The sequence below is a fragment of the Vanellus vanellus genome, assembly GCF_965231255.1.
Source record: "Vanellus vanellus genome assembly, chromosome: 2".
Taxonomy (NCBI): domain Eukaryota; kingdom Metazoa; phylum Chordata; class Aves; order Charadriiformes; family Charadriidae; genus Vanellus; species Vanellus vanellus.
Window position 1 is genome coordinate 99,770,669 of NC_138906.1, and position 23,565 is coordinate 99,794,233.

At 39.2% G+C, this 23,565-nt stretch overlaps 1 protein-coding gene across 1 annotated transcript in view; it reads right to left on the minus strand.

Annotated features, from left to right (window-relative positions):
• Nucleotides 1-23,565, minus strand: part of LPCAT1 (lysophosphatidylcholine acyltransferase 1) — a 68,065-nt gene that overhangs the window by 26,808 nt on the left and 17,692 nt on the right. The window contains exons 4-9 of the mRNA XM_082479671.1: nt 21,337-21,449; nt 19,734-19,794; nt 17,227-17,285; nt 9,069-9,103; nt 6,372-6,426; nt 2,803-2,885 (exon numbers count right to left, since the gene is read on the minus strand). Coding sequence (XP_082335797.1) covers nt 2,803-2,885; nt 6,372-6,426; nt 9,069-9,103; nt 17,227-17,285; nt 19,734-19,794; nt 21,337-21,449 — 406 coding nt within the window. The remainder of the gene's footprint in view (nt 1-2,802; nt 2,886-6,371; nt 6,427-9,068; nt 9,104-17,226; nt 17,286-19,733; nt 19,795-21,336; nt 21,450-23,565) is intronic.

Sequence of the window (23,565 nt, forward strand, 5' to 3'; positions counted from 1 at the left end):
ATGAAGCAGTAATACTATCCTTTATTTAGCAATGCAGGGTGCAATGCTAGCACCAAATAGCACCCGAAATGCTAGAATTGTAACTGCTACGCCTCCAGGACAGGCTGACAGGATCTCAGCTGGTATCTCCTATACCAAAAGCCACATGAATGAACTGGGAGAATCTGGAGAACTGCCACTAGAAGTAAGCACATGGAAGTGGTCATAAATAAATAAATAAATTTTGGCTATGTTGATGTTATTTTAACTGGTCTACAGTAATCCATGGTATCCAGGAGTCAGCATTCCGGTTTATTCCCATCTGCATTTTAACTTCAGAAGTTTGATATCCAAACACATTTATTTTCCTTTCACATCAACACAGGATCTGCAGCCCTTTCTTCATCTCAAAGCAAGCCACAATTGCTATCTCCCATTCTGACAGTATTCCCTTTAGACCTGCATCCCACTTCTGTTACCCCAAGTGCCTAATCCTTCAGAGGTGGGAGGGAAAAACAAAAGATAGAGCAAAATCATCTCTCCTCCTATGGGCACACAGAAGGGAAGACTTTCAACATGCAGGTTGTTGTAAACTTCTGTATTTCAAAAGTTCTCTTTATACCTCACAATCCTTGTCATCTGATTGGAGTTCAGATTTAAGGTTTCATAACACATCCTTCTACACAATGTCTGAGGACAACAATTTAGTGCCAGCTGATGGTCTTAAATTAACTACAATAGTCTTTGAGGCCACTGCAACTCTAAGACAGGTTGATTCACACAGATCGTTTTTTTTTTGTTGTTTTTTTGTTTTGTTTTGTTTTGTTTTTTTTTTTCTTTTTGAGAAACGTCCTTTTGTACAATGGATTGAATATTGATCTACTGTTATATTGTAGGCCCAACATCCTTAAGGAAACTCACAGAGCTGGGTTTTGGTTATAAACCAGAGAAGAATTACTAGTTTCTATCTACAAACTTGCCTTTGGTTGAAATTGGTAACTTAGAAACAGAAGAGAAGTTACACAAAGGAAATTAAGATTTCACAAGTTCTTTCAAAATTCAGAGTAGAAAGATTCCTAAATCCTTCAAGAGTCATTAATGAGTGTTCTCTGTAAATACTGTACATCTACTGACTAATGGAAGATTTTCTGAAAGGACAAAAAAAAAGAATGAACAAGAGAGGTTAAAAAATACTACAAAAGAGAATGAAGGTCTGCATATTCAATGTTGGCTTTATTATACACTATAGACAAGTGTTGTATGTGTCCTCTCATTAACATGCAACTTCAATTAGTTTGCATTGTATCAGTACTCTGTTTCCAATAGAAGCAGCTTTCTTGTGCTTTATTTTTGAAATAACCACAGGCTAACAATGAATACATTAAACTATTCTCAACCTCATTAAAAAAGTCATAGCTTAAAATGCAACCTCAATAGCACAAATTTCAGTTACATTAACTTCATAAAATTCAACTATACCTTTCTCCGCACAGCAGCAAGCAGAACTGGCTTGTTATATGAAGATATGTTAGAAAAAGGAGACAACCCAAACCCACCAATTCCTACAGTTCCTGCTACCAATTCCTACATTTCCTGCTGTATTTGTGGCTCCCTGGCCTCCTCAGGGAGGAAGGCAACTGCTATATAAAAAGTTTTGTATACACTACTGCAGACTACAAGAGTCTTTGCAAGCAGGCAACTACGCTGACTTGATTTTATGGAATCACGGAGTTTCAGAGTTGGAAGGGACCTCTAGAGATCATCTAGTCCAACTCCCCTGCCAAAGCACGACTGCCTAGAGCACATTACTCAGGACTGCATCCAGGTGGGTCTTGAAAATCTCCAGAGAAGGGGACTCCACAACCTCCCTGGGCAGCCTGTGCCAGTGCTCTGTCACCCTCACTGTAAAGAAGTTTTTCCGTGTATTTGAACGGAACTTCCTGTGTTCTAACTTGTGCCCATTACCCCTCGTCCTGTCACTGGGAACCATTGAAAAGAGCCTGGCTCCATCCTCCTTCAACCCACCCTTTGGATACTTGTACACCATAATAAGGTCTCCCCTCAGCCTTCTCTTCTCCAGGCTAAAGAGTCCCAGCTCTCTCAGCCTTTCCTCATAAGGCAGATGCTCCAAGCCCTTAATCATCTTAGTTGCCCTTCGCTGGACTCGCTCCAGCAGTTCCCTGTCCCTCTTGAACTGGGGAGCCCAAAACTGGACACAGTATTCCAGTTGTGGCCTCACCAGTGCCGAGTAGAGGGGGAGAATGACCTCCTTCGACCTACTGGCCACATTATTCCCTATGCAGCCCAGGATTCCATTGGCCTTTTTGGCAACAAGGGCACATTGCTGGGCCATGGATAATTTACTGTCTACTAGGACCCCCAGATCCTTCTCCTCCGAGCTACTTCCCAGCAGGTCCACCCCTAACCTATACTGGTGCCTAGCATTCTTCCTGCCCAGGTGCAGGACCTTGCACTTGCTTTTGTTGAACCTCATTAGGTTCTTCTGGACAGGCTGGAGAGCTGGGCAGAGGTCACGCTGGATGGCAGCACGGTCCTCTGGGGTGTCAGCCACCCACCCAGTTTGGTATCATCAGCGAACTTGCTGAGGATACACTCTGTCCCCTCATCCAGGTCATTAATGAATACATTAAACAAGATTGGACCAAGTATTGACCCCTGGGGGACACCACTGGTTATAGGCCTCCAACTAGACTCTGTGCAGCTGATCACAACCCTCTGAGTTTTGTCACACAGAATGACATTTTCTTGATCCTAAAATTAAAATCACACATCTGTTTTTATTCCATATTACAACATACTTACTCTGCCATTACACGTCTGACGTTATTGGCATATAACACTGGATTTTTTCTTTCTTCTTCTGAAGGAACGTACACGGGTAGAAACTGCATACAGAGAACTGAATTATACCAAGAATATTTAACATTTAAACAATCTCTATTATAGCACTGTGGTGAAAAATGTATACAGTTTGCTGCTGTTTACAAAATTATATTAACAAAGGTACCATAAAACCAGTCAAAATTGAACTCTTAAATGCTTAAGGATACATCATACTTCTAGAAACTCATAAAACAGTGACTCTGCTCATTTCCATTTCTTACCTCATGGAAACCAAGCAGAGCTTTATCTTGCTTTAATAAGTAGGAAAAGGATTTTTTAAATGATTTAAAAGCATTAGCATTTTCTCGCACAAACTTTTACAGCCTGTATTGTCCAGCTCTTTGCAGATAAACAAGAAAAGCACCTGCTACATGAACATTGTTCTATAGCTTAAATATTAAGAATTCAAATTCTCAGGACATCAGGTATTTACTGTTCCACCTGCACATTTTGAAATCATTTATGACTGCTCAATGTACACATTAGAAGTGTTTTTATCTTCTGTTGTTGGAGGTTTTGCAAAATTTGTCCTTCAAATTGGATACTGTATATTAATACTCAACTGAAAAGAAAAACTCTAAATAAATGCAGATGGCTGCAGAACCACAGAACAGTTGAGGCTGGAAGGGAAAAATTAAACCAAAACTGCTGGACACCTGCAACCGAAAAGGCAGCTTTCAGAATGGCATGGTCTATATTAAAAGCTTTTGGCTATGGTTTTAAGTGTTCATTGAAATATGATGTAAGCCCCAAGATCACGGCCAGTCTCACCTATAAAAACCCTCAAAACATCCCATTCCTGTCAAGTAATTAACTTATCAGATAGAAGGAACAAGAAGGGATCACTGATTCCCACTGCTGCTCAGTAACAGAAAATTCCCTTAGTAGTGCAATGCAATGAGACAATTTATGCACTAAGTGAATAAAATGTTCGTAATACTGTGGAAAGCTTCTCAAGTAGAAACCAAATTTGTAATAAGCTTAGTTATACTTCGTATAATTACCTATCGGTAAATACTTCTCAATAACTATGAAGTTAGCTGTATCTTCAGAATCGCATAATGGTATGATCAGCAGTACTCAAAATGCTGCCATTAGATGTTTGTCTAACTATTTATTAGAAGTAGTCAGCGATAGACAAATCTTTAATTTATTTGGGGTTTTGCTACAGTTATCTGTCTATGCATCACTGCAATTGAAAACACATGACTCCTGTCTTCTAGGTTTACAAGCAGGTATGCCAGCCTGATGTGATGTAATATACAAAAGAGCAAAGACTGTGAAGCTAATAGGGAGGGAAAGATTGTTCCTTCACGTTCCAAGCTCAATTCTATTTCTTTACTTTGACTTGCAAATTGCTATCAAGTCATTCATCCAAACACAGGACAAGTTTGAGAATATGAGGTAATTTCAGAGGTGTTCTACATGTTTATGCCTAACTGGACAGAAATAGCACAATCATTTCAGCACCACTAACAAAATTAAGAGAAGAACTCTCAGCTACTGTACACTGTGATGGATGTATGAACACTGAAGCTGACAGGCCAGAAAAACAAACTGACATGAGCCAAAACCAGCTGTATGTGCAGGTGATCACATAACCTTTCTTCTTCACAAGACTGCTTGCATGTCAATTCCAAGTACAGGATGGATGGGCAGGACAATATTTAGAGTAACCTATTACAAAATCCACATAGATGCTTGCTTCTCCGTATACACGCTGAATGACATGTATGGTATGCCAGAACATACGTATGCAGAGAAGCCCAGACTAACAAACTTCGGATGCTGATTGCTGGCTGTTAGACCTTAGGAGCTAGCATTTAATCAAAAACATACTGAACTTGTATTGTTTGTCTGTATATCTCCCTCAGCAGTAATTCGGGTATCAAGGCTGGTTGGTACTTGCCAGTATCCCTGTGCAGATGGAACAAAGCAGGAATAAAAGCCAACAAACTTTGGAGACCAGGGGAAAAACATGACTTTGAACACAGAGCAATACATTTTCCTCTATGTTGCTAAATCTGAAGCACTTCCTTACAAAAACAGATTCAAGAAGTAGCTCTCAAGTACTCTGCCTCATACTTGCGAGCAGCTTCGTAAACAGCTCTGCTCCTCTACCGTCTGCCAGCTCGTGCTTTAGTACACAGTATTTCAGAAAGTCATTAGCTTTTAAAAAAAAAATAAAAACAAAAATCACAACCAAAGATCATAACTTGTCCTTGTGCAAGTTCTGTATGTGCTACAGAAACTCAGCATCTGCAAGCAGCTGCTGTCTCAAAAATCAAGAAAGCTCAGCAGTGTTCACTTCTGTGTGAAAGAACCCATTTTACTTGCCTAGGGCTGAAAACCATGTTCCTGAGATAGAGCAAAAATCCTGCCAATCAGCTGGTTTGTCTTGTCTCTGCATGAGGCAGTTGCTCCCTGGCCTTTCTACCAAAAATAGGCCACTGTTTTGGAAATAAGGGTTTTAATTTATTTTTAATATACTATTAACAGCTGAAAACATGCAACTAAAGTGATAACACAAACCACAAATAGATACAACTGTTCAGTGGCTGGTATTTTGTGCGTTCATTATTTTTGCAAGAATATATAGCATAAATAAGTAAACACAGAGTATAGCAATTATAAATACTGTGATTAGCATATGTTATAATAGTACCATGTACGTGTACATAAATATGTAATACTTCTTTCTACTAATTTACCCTGCCATCAGTAAGATATAAGTAGCTACTTCATTATTTAAAAAACGTAAGCGAAAGAACTAGAGAACACCTGTCAAATACCCTATATAAGACCCTTAAAACACCATACTTCTCCACAAAAATGTAATTAATCTCTGTAAGATGCATACGGACAGCAATTTAAAAGGAAAGGTTTTAATTGTTTTCCCATTTTCACTATAGCAGTCTTCAGTCTTAGTATGACATAGTGTTTTTCTCAAAACAAAGTTAAAATATACATAAACTTAAATTTTTTTTTTTGCGTTTTCCAATTTCACATACTGAACAGTGCAGCCTAATAAAAAAAATTACCCAGAAATATTAAGTAACCTATCTGGCCTATAAGAAACCACTTACTATGATTTTTCTCTAGAAGATAGTCCCTATATTATACACCACCATTCACAGACTTGGATATTTAACACACACAGTTGGTATACTACCTGGAATAGCAATCAGGCAATTAAAAGACAAGAAATTTGTTCACAGAAGACTCTTTAAACAGAGTTAGAAATCTACTCAATTTAAATGAATAAGAAAGTAATCTTAAGCCAAGTAGAAAACTGTATTTTGTTACTCCATTTCTAGGCTACATTTTCAGATATAGGAGCCATTTGTCTAAAATATAAGTGCTATTTTAACTTGTTTTTACAGACAGTGTCAAAATATGAAGTTTGAATACAAACTTTTACTGCAGAACTAAGTACAATAACACATATTCTGATACTGCTCAGAATACACTTTTTTTTTTTTACTGACCTCAATTTCCACAGAATTGTGAAATTGACACAAAGTAAGCCACAGAATTTCTAACCTAAAAGGGAGGGGGGAAAAGGAGAAGGATGGAGGAAAAAATTTACATGTAGTGAAACAGTAGTACATTATGCTCCGAAGTAACATTCCTATTTGTAGGTATGATCATATTCAGCTACAAAATTAACAGACAAGGTCTTTGAGAGCACTTCTATACATTACATTCTGTAAGGTAGAACAAAAGCAATTTACACTTAAGTTGCATCTTAAAAGATACCCAAAAGCAGGAAGACAAGCAGCAATATGATATACAGGTACTAATACACACAGTAGGATATGGTGTATGCACAGTGTGTAAAGAAACAGGAAGTCTGTTTCAGGAAAATGCTGTATTCAGCATAGCGTTGGCAAGGTTACTTATCATGACTAAGATTTTATCATTACCTTGGTTTGGAATCAAAGTTCATTATACTTCAGAAGTCTGTTAAGGAAATGCAGTACGTGTGTTTTAGTACCCTAAGACACCAGATACTGGAATAAACTTGACCTTAGAAAGCAGTAAGATTCAAATCCAGGAGAGGATTTAGTAAACCTAAATTAGGGAGCAGCGTCAGTAGCCACATTTTATACAGTATCTAGGTAGTTACAGCAGTCAATTGCTGTGAGAGGAGGGCTGGTCAAAATCCTCTTAGGCAGATAAAGTGCAGTTCCTAGAAGCAACACCCTATCCATTTTGCTATACAATCATTCAGGGCTTTTTTCCCCTTCTTTCCTACTGAACTTCCAATACATTAAAGCAAAGACAAGGAGCAAGAACAGCAGTGGAACTTGTTATTTGGAGTTTATGTCACTGACAGGAAACGTGAAAGTCTGGTTTCTAGGTCCTTGTCCAAGAGCATTAAAATACCTCAATAAGTTACAAGTAAACTTTTCTCTCTGCCATCCTCAAAGACTTAAATTACAAACATCAGTTTAAAAAACTGGTAGAACCTGTATCTAACTGTCCTGGTTTGACTCAAGTCCAATGTAGAGAAAATTTAAGTTGTATGCTTTTGTCAATTTTTGTTTCCAAGGTAGAATCAGTTGATCTGCTCTGAATACTGTCAAACTAGTAAAAACATTACTTCCCATAAGTGGAAGAAAGCGTATAGCTTCCACATGACAAGTTTTCAATCCATTTTATAGGCTACAACTGTGAACAAACAGCATACTCCCGGATACATCAATATTTCCAGATTAAGTTTTGGCTAACACTATGACAGAAGAAGGGAGACATTTGCTGAGAGAGTGAAGACTGTATCAGTCTTAACAGTATTTTCTGCTAAGACATCAGAAATACATTTTAGGTCAACTCAGGAGAATTAATCCTAATTAAGTAAAGCTGTAATTTAAACTGACCCAGTGAATTTGCATAACATCACATGCTGCTTCAGATTCTGATTCAGCTTTAATTTAATTTAACTTTATTAGCAGAGGTCAGCACTTCCAAATAAAGGTTTTCTACACATTAAAGTGATCTGAGGCAACACACCTACAAGTTCCTTCCCTCTCCTTCCTCCTTCTATGTGTTCTTGACTCCTCAGGTAGGACACTAAGCTGGAAGTAAGCTACTCACCTTTCTCCCCTCTGGCTGAGTTAATTTGCTAGATGAACTGCAGCACAAATGCAAGGGAGGAGGTAGGAACTCGCAAGGATAGAACAGAAATCCCTGCATGCAGTAAATGCTGCAGTACCTACTTACTCCAGACATTACCATGGATTCCTCTACTTTCAACATGACAATTTGATTGAAAGCTGAACCTTTAAAAGTGAACAATGATTTCCTCAAGTCTCCAAATCTAGACATATCCTTAATTAGATCTGGTTCCCAGTCCATTTGAAGGTGCAAAAATTAATTGACAAAATTCTACGTTAGTTGAATCTTGGCTAATCCCAATGGTTTCCTCGTTACTACTAAAATATATGATCTCAGGTGGGACATTCAAAACAATAGTTCCCAAAGAAGAGGCTAATGGTAAGCATAGAATCCGACTCCCCTTTACTTACAGTTCAAAATTTCTTGTTTTAATCTTCATCTAAACATTTTAGAACTTCTACTCCAACCCCAATGTGAAAATAATACTAAAAAAAAATATTTTTTTTAAAACAAACAAGAACTGCTTCATCTAGTGTTTTACATTACATGAATCTGCTAAGAAACCTCTAGAATAACATTTTGTTTAAAAAAAAAAAAAAAAATAATCAAAGTTACATTCAGGCAAGATAAAAGAAACAGTATCTCCAAATTCCCTAGGTGGGTTGACTCCTTCTGTGGGACTAGACTATTTTCAAACAATAGCCATACAGATTTTATACAGAAACACAACAAATCAAGTTGCAGGCAATAAAATATGTAGAGCAGACACAAGTTGCTTTACTACAGGTACTTGGCTAAAAAACAAAACAAAAATTTGAAATAAAAACATAAAATCCATTCCGCAAACTACCAAAGTCACAGCAGCAGAATTATACTGTTTGTACCCGGATTCCTCTAACTGCATATTATCATAATTAGGGAGTAATAGATAAAAGACACAAATTAATCCCAAAGAATAATCTAATAACTAGCAATTATTACTGACTATATATGCTTATAAGACTTGTAAATAAAAACTAATGAAGGAAAGCAATCATGATATAAGCAATAAAACATAAACCACTTACGCTCCTGGCCCTTGCCATGTCCATGTGATTGTATCCTAAGAAAAGAATCATGACAGTGGTGATTAATTATGGTACTTTAAACTTTTGTTATATCATAGATAGTATAGCTGATGACATATGACTAAAAGGTTTTCATGGAAACTTCAGCGCCCTCTTTGCAAAAGTTCTTAGCCCCAGTAGGAATCAGCCTTTGTGTAGCTAGGAAATACCCGGTAACCCAGCTCATAAACATAGAGTATCTATATTCATCAAACATTTAAAGATCCAGGGATTCTTCAAATGCTGTCAGCCTCGGAAAAGAAAGTTATCTACCATAAGCTGGTGTTCCTTGATATGCACAGTCCATGTGTATTTTCCTAACTCATCCTGCTCAACAGTGTGTCCCTCAAGTGTCCCTATACTTTACTTGGACCTCCCAGAAACAGATATGAACATTCTGTAACACTTCTGAAGTGTCTGCGACCTATAGAGATGACTGAAAGGAAGTCTGCCCAACTGACATAAAGCAGCAGGATGAGTAAGACCTTACGTCTTACCTCAAAGCAGTATTTTTCCAGTTGCCTTTACTCACAGACAGCATACATCCACCTGCCTGATCCAAGAATCAAAAGGTATGTTATAAGACGTATAAACCCTCCAACTGACTCTCAGGCAAGACCAGCAATGCTTTTAGATGGCTGAGATGAACAGTGTGTAAAACACAGAGAGGACAAATAGCAGTGAAATAAGTGAACAAGATTCAAATAGCAAAAAGGGAACAGAGACCTGGAAAGAAATGTATAACAGGTGACAAGAAGGAATATGACAGTAAAGGTCATTATATTTTTAACTGTAAGACTAAGAAATGGCATAGGAAAAAACTGTAATACTTGGAGACGACATTTAAGCGTAGCAGTAAGAATACAAAAGCCTGAAAATGAGTACCAAGCTACTCTTCTGACCAAATGGGAAAAAAAATAAAATGTATAAGTCATTAATGGAAAGACAAGAGGACTTGGTAAATTCAGGTTTCTAAAAGACCAGATCAGAAAGATGTTTCTATCAACCTACTGAAAATGTTCCAGTTCAGTTCTATGCTACCATCCAAAACCATTTTAGAGACTTTAGGTGATCACATGTGCCACGATCTTGAAAAATCAAGTCAAACTCATGTTTAATTACCGTTTAGAGCAAAAGGCTGCCACAAGTAAAAAAATCAGAGAAAGCAACACAACCATAAGAGGTGAAAATCATGATCAATGCAACAGATCAACAGCTTGGAGTAAGGTCAATATATCATGAAGGACCACTAAAAATTTAAATCTTGATTTTCAACAATTATTTTAAGATCAAACCAGATACAATAAAAGAACAATTCTGTCTTTAGCAATCAACATACATGCATGAAAATAGACTTCGCCATGTAGTGATCTTGTAGAACTTTAATGCCTATAGCTGTACTGTTGAACTCTTTCTAGCAATTTTTATGTCTGATAATACTGCAAGTAAACACGTTATAGGGTTTGTTTTTTCCACAAGGAACTTCCATTTACAAACCCTGACCTTTGCAATGTAGATAGCTGACAATTTCTCTAATCAGAGATTAAATCTGCCACATGGTACAACACCACAGCACTACAAATATCCAGCTCAGCTCTCTAAATTGCAAGAGTGCAGAAGGAGAAAAAGAAAAGAGTGAGCTCTACAAAGGTACCTTGCCTGGGCAATGGATCACTGAACAGCGAGCAAGTATTTTCAGAATCCAGCCATTATGCTGGCTAACTGGCAAGACAAACTCAAATATGCCACGTATCCATTAACAATCCTGCGAGAAATTCTCAATGTGAATGTCACAGCAGACACGCATGCTTTTTCTCATCGAGAACATCAGGATGCAGCAGGGATGATAGCTATAAATGCTCCATAATGGAAACCAGGATTCTGGTCTGCAAGAGGCAGATCTATTTTGTAGGAGACCCCTCCCAGCATATCCAGTATTTTTACGATAGAAACAGCAAGCAGGAGATGGGAAGTGGTATTTTCCGTACCTAGTTTAGACACCTTTTATATTTATCACAGCTACCAGCTAATGCTTATGGAACGCATCCAGTTTGACAGCATTCTGAGTACACTTTGAAACTTTTGTATCTAGATAATGAATCCTTTGAATTGTGCAGAAGCACATCTTCCATATAATTTCTATTTGACATAAGAAAGAGAATCACACCAAGCTTAAAACAGCAGATTGGCTGTGTTTTTACATGCTCAGTAAACCCTGGTACACCAAAGTTGCACAAGAGATGCTGCCAAACCTCTTATCAAATAGCACAGTTACCTGTGGAAGACACTTGGACTTAAAAATGCATTTAAAATGGCTCTGTGATATTTAAATGGGTATACAGCCTTCCATAATTACCAGCACTCTGACAGAAACTTCAAACTAAGGAAAAGCTCCATACATGAAGAAAATTAGTGTAAAAACAAGTTGCAAAAAGGATTGCTGTAGAACCTATGGATGGAAACATTAGAGCTTTTATTTTAATTAGAATATAGGTAACAGCTGTCAAGCATCCAATAGGCAAAATAGTACCAAACTGGATAAACAGCAGCAAATTTTGAATTTCAGGTCTAAACAACATTTTAAGCCTTACAATTTCTTTCTGCTCATGTATCAAGAGGAGCAACATACTAACATACTACTCCTAAAGAAACATTGATACAGGACCAGAGGCACCATCTACTGCAAACAATCATAAGCCTAAAGAAGAAAAGTATTCAGAGGGCAACCCTGACTCGAAAAAGAGTTCTTCATGGCAACCAGAACTAGATTTATTTGCTAGAAGAGAACTAAATTTACATCATCACTTTTGCTACATGTTTCAGTCCAGTGCAGAACAACAGTGCTTTGCCTAGTTCTTGAATAGAGATCAAGGAAATAAATGCGCAAGAGTCCACACACTTAGTAGACACCCCAGGCTCTGATCTCAAAAAGCCTCCCAAAAGAGTCAGGTGCACTCAAGCCCAAGACTGTTCTCATCTGTACCACAGAACTCAGAGCTCTGAAGGTAGATCAGAGCAGGTTCAAGCTAAAAGCAGTGGGGTGACTACACACAATGCATATCTGGAATTCACTGGCTAAGCAAAGATCTTGATAAGAAACTCCTTTCTAAACCTAAACTTACCATATGCAGCAGTCAAGCAAGACAACAAATAGGAAGCCAGAGACAATTAAAGTTTGCTATAAATGCTTTCTTACTGTATGAAAAACAATGTTCTCTCCCTACTCTGTTTTCTTCCTTGCTACCTAACTCAACTGTATCCTAACCAAAATAAACCTCACCTCAATGTATCACATCATGTTCCTCCTTCCTCTCCTGATTTTAACTTTGCTGCAACTCTTCTGCAGTCCCCAAGCTAATCTAAAAATCAAGTAGTAATAGCAATCATCCCCCTGTCATTAATGCTTGGCAGAAGTAGACCTTAGGATGTTAAATGACTCAGTATGGCACTGAAAACTAAGTGTTTCACAGCAATCAAGAAGTAGGAAGAAAAAGTAAAGTTCCATATGCAGATTTCAGGCCAACTCTGATGCATAGCTATATAAATATTTACATATTCATGTTTTTATCAGGGTAGGTTAATGGTTGGACTTGATGATCTTAAAGGTCCCTTCCAACCTCACTGATTCTATGACTCTATGATATTCTTTTACGATATTTTGCAATATTATAAAAAAAATATGAAAAGTTTCATTCAAATTTATATTTATTTACTTCGATGTAAAAAGGCATATTAACATTTGATAGCTTTATAAATAAGTTTAATAATAACCAAAAGAAACAAGGTATACCGAATATCACATAAGGCATGTGCACATTTGCAATTTAAACTGGCAGTGCAATAAAATATTTAAAAATATTTTTAGAAAATAATCTCTCTTCCTGAAAATAAACAATTACAATGAAAAGTCCCAGGCAACCTGCTACAATGCGCTTAATATGATGTGAGCACAACAGACAGCTACACTTCTCACAGCACCCGCAAAAATAATTTTTCGCTTTGTTACTACAAACTAGGTGACTGCCATCACATCTTGTCTCAGGCAAGAGCAAATAGTGGTCTATGTATATTAACTTTACTTAAGTTCTTTACTTTTTTAATCAAACATATGTTTTACATCATCCTGTAAATAGAAAGAACAATGGATGGAAACATGTATAAAACATAAGCACTCATGTACCAAGAGGAAACAAAATCATAGAATGGTTTAGGTTGGAAAAGACCTTGAAGATCATCGAGTTCCAACCCCCCTGCCATAGGCAGGGACACTTCCCACTAGACCAGGTTGCCCAAGGCCACATCCAGCCTGGCCTCGAACACCTCAAGGGATGGGGCCTCAACAACCTCTCTGGGCAACCTGCTCCAGCATCTCACCACCCTCAAAGTGGAAAACTTCTTCCTAATGTTTAATCTGAACCTGCCCTCTTCTAGTTCAAAGCCATTCCCCCTCGTCCTATTGCTACGTGCCCGAGGAAAAAGTCCTTCCCCAGCTCTCCTGTAGGCCTCCTTTAGGTACTGAAAGGCCGCAATAAGATCTCCCCGGAGCCTTCTCTTCTCCAGGCTGAACAGCCCCAACCCTTTCTTCATAGGAGAGGTACTCCAGCCCTCGGATCATCCTCATGGCTCTCCTCTGGACACACTCCAGCAGGTCCATGTCCTTCTTATGTTGGGGACTCCAGAGCTGGATGCAGTACTCCAGGTGGGGTCTCATGAGAGTGGAGTAGAGGGGCAAAATCACCTCCTCGGACCTGCTGGCCACACTTCTTTTGATGCAGCCCAGGATACAGTCGGCCTTCTGGGCTGCGATCGCACATTGCTGGATCATGTTGAGCTTCTTGTCAATCAGCACCCCCAGGTCCTTCTCCTCAGGGCTGCTCTACAGCCATTCCCCGCCGAGCCTGTATTTGTGCTTGGGAATGCCCTGACCCAGATGTAGGACCTTGCAGTTGGCCTTGTTGAACTGTATGAGGTTGGCTTGGGCCCACCTCTCCAGCCTGTCCAGGTCCCTCTGGATGGCATCCCTCCCCTCCAGTGTGTCTACCTCGCCAAAAAGCTAGGTGTCATCGGCAAACTTGCTGAGGGTGCACTTTACCCCACTGTCCATGTTGCCGACAAAGACGTTGAACAGTACAGGCCCCAGTACTGACCCCTGAGGAACACCACTCGTCACTGCTCTCCACTTGGACATCGAGCCATTGACCACAACTCTTTGAGTGCGGCCATCCAGCCAGTTCTTTATCCACTGAGCAGTCCATTTGTCAAATCCATGTCTCTTCAATTTAGAGACCAGGGTATCGTGTGGGACAGTGTCAAATGGTTTGCACAAGTCCAAGTAGATGACATCAGTTGGACTTTCCTTGTCCACTGCCACTGTAACCCCTTCATAGAAGGCCACCAAATTTGTCAGGCATGACTTGCTGTTGGTGAAGCCATGCTGGCTGTCACCAACCACCTCCTTGTTTTCTATGTGCCTCAGCAGAGTTTCCAGGAGGATCTGCTCCATGATCTTGCCAGGCACAGAGGTGAGACTGACTGGCCTGTAGTTCCCTGGCTCTTCTTTGTTTCCCTTTTTGGGAAACATAACCCCTATTTTCCTTTTCCAGTCAGCAGGAACCTCGCCAGACTGCCACAACTTCTCAAATATGATGGGTAGTAACTCAGCGACTTCATCTGCCAGTTCCCTCAGGACCCACAGATGTATCTCATCAGGTCCCATGGACTTGTGCACCTTCAGGTTCCTCAGGAGGTCTCGCACTTGATCTTCACCTACATTTTCCCAATCCTCACTTTTGCATTCTGCATCACGGGCAGTGTGGCTGCAGTCCTTGTAAGTGAAGACTGAGGCAAAAAAGTCATTGAGTACCTCAGTTCTGTCTCTGTCCCGGGTAACCAGTTCTTGGGTTTCCTTCTGGAGAGGGCCCACAGTTTCCCTAGTCTTTCTTTTCTCACTGACGTACTTAAAGAAGGATTTTTTGTTTGTCTTGATGTCCCTGGCCAGATTTAGTTCTATCCGGGCTTTAGCTTGTCTAACCCAATCCCTGGCTGCTCGAACTATTCCTCTGTATGCCTCCCAGGTTGCCCACCCCTGTTTCCACTCCCTATAGGCCTCCGTTTTCCTTTTGGTCATGTCCAGGAGCTCCTTGTTCATCCATGCAGGCCTCCTGGCTTATCTGCCTGCTTTCCTCTTTGTAGGGATGCATTGCTCCTGAGCTTGGAGGAGGTGGTCCTTAGCCAACTTTCTTGGACCCCCCTTCCCTCCAGCACTTCATCCCATGGCACCACACCAAGCAGATTCTTCAAGAGGCCAAAGTCAGCTCTCCCAAAGTCAAGGTTGGTCAGCCTGCTGTGCACCTTCCTAGCTGCCTCAAGGATCTCAAACTCGAGCATTTCATGGTCACTCCAGCCCAGGCTACCTTTGAGTTTGACACTGTCTACCAGCCCCTCCTTGTTGGTAAGAACAAGGTCCAGCATAGCTCGTCTCCTCATTGGCTCCTCAACCACTTGGAGAAGGAAGTTGTCCTCAATGCAATCCAAGAATCTCCTGGATTGCCTATGCCTGGCTGTGTTACCCTTCCAACAGATGTCAGGGTGGTTGAAGTCACCCATGAGAACCAGGGTCTGTGAACGTGATGCCGCCTCTATCTGTCTATAGAGGGCTTCATCCACTCGGTCTTCTTGGTCGGGTGGCCTGTAGCAGACTCCCACTGTAATGTCCCCTGCTCCCGATTTCCCTTTAATCCTGACCCATAGGCTCTCAGTTGGCTCTTTATCCATCCCTAGGCTGAGCTCCATACATTCTAGCTGCTCGTTAACATATAAGGCAACACCGCTTCTGTTTCCCTTGCCTGGCTCTCCTGAAGAGAGAATCCTAGTCAGAGATGACATGAGAACTTCTGATGTGACACACATCACCAAAGAGGCAAGGCAATCCTTATTTTACTTCCGACACACCTCCAACCGTCCCCTAAATAACTTCTATTTTGAAGGGACAGACCGGACCTGAAAACAGCCCCCCAGGGCTTGAAAAGAAACTGCAAGTACAAAGGCTAGCAAAGTTCACTAGGAAGCATATTGTAATTAACCAAGGAATGCAGACAGACAGGATTCTGGCTGCAGTAGGACAGTAAAGTATCTACATCAGGTAAATTGAATAATAATTAAAAAAATAAATCCCTCTTCTCTCCTTTCTCGTAGGCTTGACTTGAGGTAGATGAAGTGAGCTTTGTCTTAATTTGTTTGCCTATACCTTTACAAGCATTTGTAAAAACTGTTTAATTTAGATATTGTAAATAAACACTATAATTTGCATTTTACCTGAATGATTTATATTGAAGAACTACTCCAAATTAGCTAATGTCTAGCATTCCTTAGCCAAATGCACAGTGCATGTAAAACATGGACAACGAGATGCCTTATAAAGGTGCTGAGGTCCTCAACACATTATTCTATTATCATTTAGCTAGTTGTGTTAATTTGTGAATAACACCCCCACATACAAGAGATGCAGACACATCTCACAACAATTAATGGTATTAAGAAAACTCTCCAGCACACACTGCAGTAACAGGGAGCACATGGGAACATAGATCCTGGACAGAAATTGACTGAAAGAGGGTAGATTTATATTAGATATTTGGAAGAAATTCTTTACGCTGAGGGTGGTGAGGCACTGGAACAGGTTGCCCAGGGAAGCTGTGGAGGCCCCATCCCTGGAAGTGTTCAAGGCCAGGTTGGATGCAGCTTTGAGCAACCTGGTCTAGTGGGAGATGTCCCTGCCGATGGCAGGGGGGTTGGAACTCTATGATCTTCAAGGCCCCTTCCAACCCAAACCATTCTATGATTTTATGATTTGTCTTGTTGTTTGTACAGTACTACTTGTAACAACCTGAATAACTTCAAGCACTGTTTAGGAGTAACCTAATAAAAGCAGAAACATTTAAACTGTCTCAGTTAAGACAATATGGCTAGAAGCTTAAGGAATACATGCTTAGCCAATAAGCATTTATTAATGCTTTCCAAATTTCTAAACCTAATTATCTAACCTAAAAGATTTGAGAAGTGGCAACACATTAAGAGGAAAATGCCTCATATTTCCAACTACACTTCACACAGAACTTACCAGTTTGTTTGGATAACGTAAAACCACTGGCTGTACAGGAACTCCAGGAATAAACGCTCCTAGAAGGCACATATGACAATTACTTTATAGCGCATTTTGGTACAGAAGAAATTTATTGCAGCAAAGAAAAAATTTATACAATTAATGGGCTGATATGCATAGGAATTAACTGATCATGAAAAAATAAGATCCAAAAGTAGCCTCAAAAAGTAATCCAAAAAGCAAGCACTGGAGAATGATAATGTATACCCACTTTTTCAGCAGATAAACAATTGAGAATGCATGCTTACATTCTCTAAATTGTCCTCTAACACTTACATAAGTTGTCATTACACAAGGCAAAGCCCAATACCAAATTCAGCTTGATAAGTGATTGAAAAAATATGCAGATGTGCAAGATAGTTAAATCAATACATTCTGTGTGGTCAACAGTACTTTTTGGTGAAGAACCTAAATTTTCTTATGCAACAGCAGCTTTCTATTTTCAGCTGAGCAACGTCGATTTGTAACCTCTGGATTAACAGAATTCATACAACTTCTATTCTGTGGCTACGGAAAAATCTAATAGTTAGAAAGTACTGAACTAGAGCTATTGTACAGAAGTATAACTTCATTTCATATGAAAATTACATTTCTAAAAAATAAGTAGCACAAGATCTCTAAGTGCCATTTGCTAATCATTGTCTTGGTTTCTAGCACAAAGATTAGGTAAGCAGGATAACTATCTCGCTCAAGATTTCTCTAAACATCTTTTTCTCATGAAAACAATTAATAAAGACAGCTTCACTCAAACTATGTTAGTTATAGCAGTTTACTAAGTTCTGCCTAATATTTTGAGTAAAATTAAGAATCAAACAATGGAAGTATACTGCATTCTTAGCATTACATTTGCTTTACAGAGTAATTGCCCAGATATAAAAGTAGTAATTGTTAATGGAGTATAAACATCTTTAAATGAAGGTTGCCTGAATGGGATCCTGCAGAGATTTTGTTCTTGACCCAGTGGTACTTTCTGTTCAGTCTCCAAGAACAACAGCCTACACAACTTTTGAAAGAATCCGAAGATGACAAGATCTGAGTGATGACACCATCACTATTTAAACAAAGCTAGACTAGCTTCCCCAAACACCAAACCAAAAACCTGTGTAGTAAGAGCAAGGAGTGTAGACCACATGAGGGAATGGCATCCTGAAAGCAGTTACCTGAATAGAGACCTAAAGTAATTCAATATAAGTGAGGAAATGAGGAAAAGGATTTCTGGGAGGCTGGATGGATACAGAAGCAGGTTCCACTGGAAAAGAGAGACAGTCAAGAGATAGCAGCAGCATGTACTAGACCAGAGGAGAGGAAGACAGAGTGGGAATTTGAGGCAGAAAATATATGGTGCCTGGAATGTCTATGGCACAGAGGGAGGACAGGAAATCAGGGCTTTAATGACGGATTCAGACTGGGTTTTAAAGCATGATCAGGATTCAGGGGGAGAGAGGAGGAGAGGGAGAGTAAAGAGGGAAAGAAGTGGATGTTCTCCTAACCACCACTCATTCGTCTAGAAAGGTAAGAGCTGAGAGGGGAGAAAGAAAAGCTTTTTGAATGTTTGTTCAGGAGACAATACCAAGATTCCTTCAGCCAAACGAATCAGTACTAGGAATCACAATGCTGACTCATCGTATGATATTCTAACAGCGATATGTAAGTTGTAAGCAACATAAAAGACACACAGTCAGACCAGGACACAATGCACTAGGCAGAAACCTAGGAAGAGTCAAAAACCACATTCACAACTGCCTTGCTCACTGTAGCCTCCTCATTCACCATCTCCCTACCTACATCAGAAAGGCAAGTTTACATTAAACATTGGTGGTTCACTGCAATATTGGCATTTCTCCCTATTGTAATTGCAGTTCACAGCTGCAAAAATATTCAGTTTTACATCCTCTGCTAATTTGATACACTAAAAGGGTGATACTAACCAAAAAAAGCTTAGAATGTGGATGTCATAAGAAAATACTGTAAAAAAAAGTGACAGCCTCTGTAACAGTGCCATAGTGGCAAGAGTCTTGTGCCATCTCCACCAGAATGCACTCAACAGAAGAGCTCGAGAGGAATCAACCACATACAACACAGCACAAATGCTGCATCAGCCTGATACCTTAAGCTTTATAGCTTATCTAAATGCTGCATGACAGATCCAAAACAGGACAAGGAGGGAGCAAGAAGAAAAAGAAAAAAGACAACCACAAGCAAAAACCCAGTAAGAAACACTAGTCCTCCATCTCATATGCATCTCAGAAGCCAAGAAAAAAATCTGAATTATCTAAAATGTTTTGCTCAGTGGAACTACAATCCTTTTGCAGCATCAGAGAATTTCTACTCCAATTCCACCCTACTGCAAGATTTTTAACTCAACTTCTGCAACAGCAAGCAAATTACAATGCAAGTGGTGTTTTTCAGAAAACGAAGACACAAGAACATTCTGTAGAGAACAGAGAAATGAGCATCATACCTACCAGGCTTGAATGTAATTAGACAGGATCGGTTTGTGCAAGTGCCCTCTGGGAATATCATTATCTTGAAGTAAAAAAAAAGTTGACTTTTAAGATCTATTTCAATGTGGATTTATTTATAAACACATATTTCAAAAGCTAACATTAACTGATTACAGTAAAAATGTTTTCAGGGAAAAACAGTTCAGTTAGAGAAAAAAATAGTGCTCAATAAAGAAGTCAAGTAAAGTTCTGTCTTAATATTACAAATATTTTTCTTTATCTGTGAATTTGCCTCTTTCTTGATGTCTGATAATAATTCTATTCAACTGGAACACTGACAACAACCAAAACCACTTGTGAGTACAACAGAATTTTCACAAAAGATTTCGGTACTGGTAAAAATATATTCTGTTTTGCACCAAAACAAAATTCCTGCTCCCAAGCTTCCTGCTTATAGGCTAAGAAAAGGAAGACTTATTTTCGTGTTGCATTTATTACTTGGTATGTGCACAGATGTCAGAATGATAGAGGCTGGAAATAACTAAACAGAATTCTAACAAGGCAAAAAACAATCAAGTTGAATCGAATTCAGAGGAAGAGGTCAGACTTAAAAAAAAAGTTTTGGACAGCAAAAAGCCAAGAACTGCTGAAATTTTGTTGAGTTACGGAACAAGACATTTAAAGGAAGTAATTATATATCATAAGGGGACAATGCAATGTACTAGAATTAACATCACTAGTTTTATTGACCACTTTGGTACAAGCTTGCTAGATATTCTGGAAGTCACTTCAGCTCTGCAACTCAGTTTCTTTATCTGCAAGTAAGAATATTTACTTTAAGTGCTTTGAAATCCATTGATGAAAGTCACAATGTGAAAGCTGTATATCACCTTTCTGCCACATTACAACTGTTTATAATGTTTCTGTAGTCCAGTACACAGATGGAACCACTGTAGTAGTAACAATGCCATGAAAGACATACTGGATCTTAACCTCAAAAACCTCACAAGAATGCTTTGCATTTTTAAAATAATCGCATGCTTCTAGAAAACTGAGTCCTTAGGTAGTCAGCCCTTCCGTCTTATTATGCTCTTCCAAGGCACATTGTAAATAGTCACATTTCAGGTGCAAAAGATACCCTGAGCCACTTATTCTAGCAATGTTTTTATCACATGGTCCAGTTGACCATGAGGGGCACTCCAGTTACTGGAACATCTGAATTGCTTGGGCTGTATTGGCCAGTATTGCATCTCCAACAATGACAGTATGCCAAAACCTTGAGAAGGGGAAGAATACACAACACTCCTCCAGGTATGCTGCTGAGCACCTGATTATTTTCTTCTCAGAGGACTTTTTAAACCTGCTGTGTTCTATCCATTTAGCATCACTTAATAGAGCTGTCTTCCCACTTACTTACCCAGCGTCCCCTTGAAAAATACTGCAATGAACAACTAGTGTTTTGTACAGATAAGAATCTTACATTATATCTTCTAGGAAGGAGGGCATGGGACATCCCACCCCCCACAAACCATCTAAAGTACCCCACAAACAGAAAGGTAAACTGCATATCCAAAGCCTGGAAATGCCAAATACCATCTGTCACACAGGAGTAATAATACAGTACCTGTGGCCATTTACCATCAGACTGAGCACGCCTCTTTATCTCTTCAACAGTTTTCCTGCGAGAATCCTGGTCTGACCGAGATACAAATACTGGTCGGATGTATTTGATTAGAGCTGAAGAGGAAAGAAAAAAACAAGCAAACCAGCCTTTATTTCCCCTTTGTTTGAAAAATGTTTTTCCCCCAGTAGTCCTCTGGACAAAAAATTTGGTACAAGTACATAACTACTTAACTATATTACACTGCAAACTTAAATACTCAGGTGAATTATTGCAGTTTTATTGAAATATTTTCATGAATTCCTGTGAGGAAAACCATTTGCACAATTTTGGCACTTTGTACTTGTTCAATTTTTAATAGACCAATACATATATATCACAGATAATGTGAAACATGATTGTATGTATTATGCATAGTTTTCTGCAACAAAGCAGCTGTGGATGACTATAGGCCATTTCCTCCTACCACAAAAATCACAAAATCTATAGCGACCCCCAACCCAGCAAAGTAGCAGGAATCTCCCTAAGCAAGTGCTTCCAAAAGACAACCTGTGGGTCAAACTGTCACTGTCTTTAGATCTTTTGTCTTCCATGACAGCTCAGCTTTACTGGAGCTACACCAAAGATATTCCACACACTTATAATTTCATCTTTTCTGGGGAATCAGCATCAAAGGAAAAAGCATGTTTATTTTCTGAGCTGTCACCTGTTTGCCTGTTCCTCATACTAGATGAGCCAGATTCAGGCATCCTCTTCCTGGCTCAGTGGGAAACCTCTTATACATAGCCAGAAACAAAAGATGAGCAAGAATCAGAAATCAATCCATGAAATCCTCTCCATGCATGTCTGTCACAAGGACACTGATGACCACTTACAAAATAATAAGTAGCATATACAACTCTTTTGCAGTGTCAAAAAGCACTACAAGAGGAGCATCTTCATACTTTAATTTAAGCAGGTTGTCTTCAAATACCTTTTTACCATTTTTGTATCTTGTAATCTTATTTGAAGGTTCAAGAGTCACCATCAGCTCTTCTATTTACCCAAAATAAAATATAAAATACAGTTTTCATATTTCCAAGCACCATGAGATGAGTTCGCTGACACTAGTTGTATAATCTTCTTTTGTCAAGGATAAACTTGCTGCATTAATGGATCAGCCAGTGCTTAAAGTGTAAAAAAAAAAAAAACCAAAAACAAAAACAAAAAACAAACCACAAAACAAAACAAAAAAAAACCAAAACCACAATGGTGTAAGGAATTACAGTCCTGTACTCAGCAAAAGGTGCTGGTTCTGGTGTTACTGCACTGGCTGTTTAACCAGCAACTCACCAAAATCCTATGGTTCTGTGAAACTAATTTGTCATACCTTACAACTTCCCAAACATTCAGCATTCAGCCAGCCTCAGAAATACTGCTTTTATCACATAAGTTGCCAAAGCTTAGGAGACAGTATATCAGAGAAAAGTTATGATACTCTTGCACTTTTTCCTACATGCCTGCTCTTAGACAACATCCATAGAACAGTGCTTGCCAGGGGAACAAAGATCATCATGGGCCAGCTAGGGTTACTGCTGTGGAAAGGCAAAAAAAAACCAACCCAAACAACCCAAAACAACCCCCCAAACAACCATGCACAAAAAAGAGAAATAAACAAACAAACAACAAACCAGAACAAGCAATAAAAAATGCAAAAGAAACCATACTTGGTTTCATAATTCTGTCGTTTTCTTTCTTAGTGATGCTGGTCCTGAGTTTCCTCTACTGCTGCAAATTAGTATTCCGTAGCAAAACCAACATTATCAAGTAAAAGAAAGCAAAAAAGAATCAAATATCCTCAGCCTTCACCCTGAAGTTTCTTTTACGTTAGGCCCAAATGATGGAACTCATGACTTCAGGCCAAGGAACGAACAAGATAATTCCAGAGCTCCAAGACTCTTATCTGAGGATATACTGCAAGCAGGGTCTTCTTTATAAGACACAAAGCTAAGCGAACAGATAGATTTTACTTAGGGCAGTATGACAGAAACATCAGACTATAGCTAACTTACCGATTTTGAGTCTCTAACCGCTAATGCAATCTATATCTAAAACTGCACAGGCAAGCAGTGTTAACCTGGAAGCTTTACTGTTACAACCTTCCCAGAGGCAAGCTACTGCAATGTTACCAAGCCCCAACATAACACACAAGTTATCTTACAAATGGGCAACACCACAAACACCCACACACTC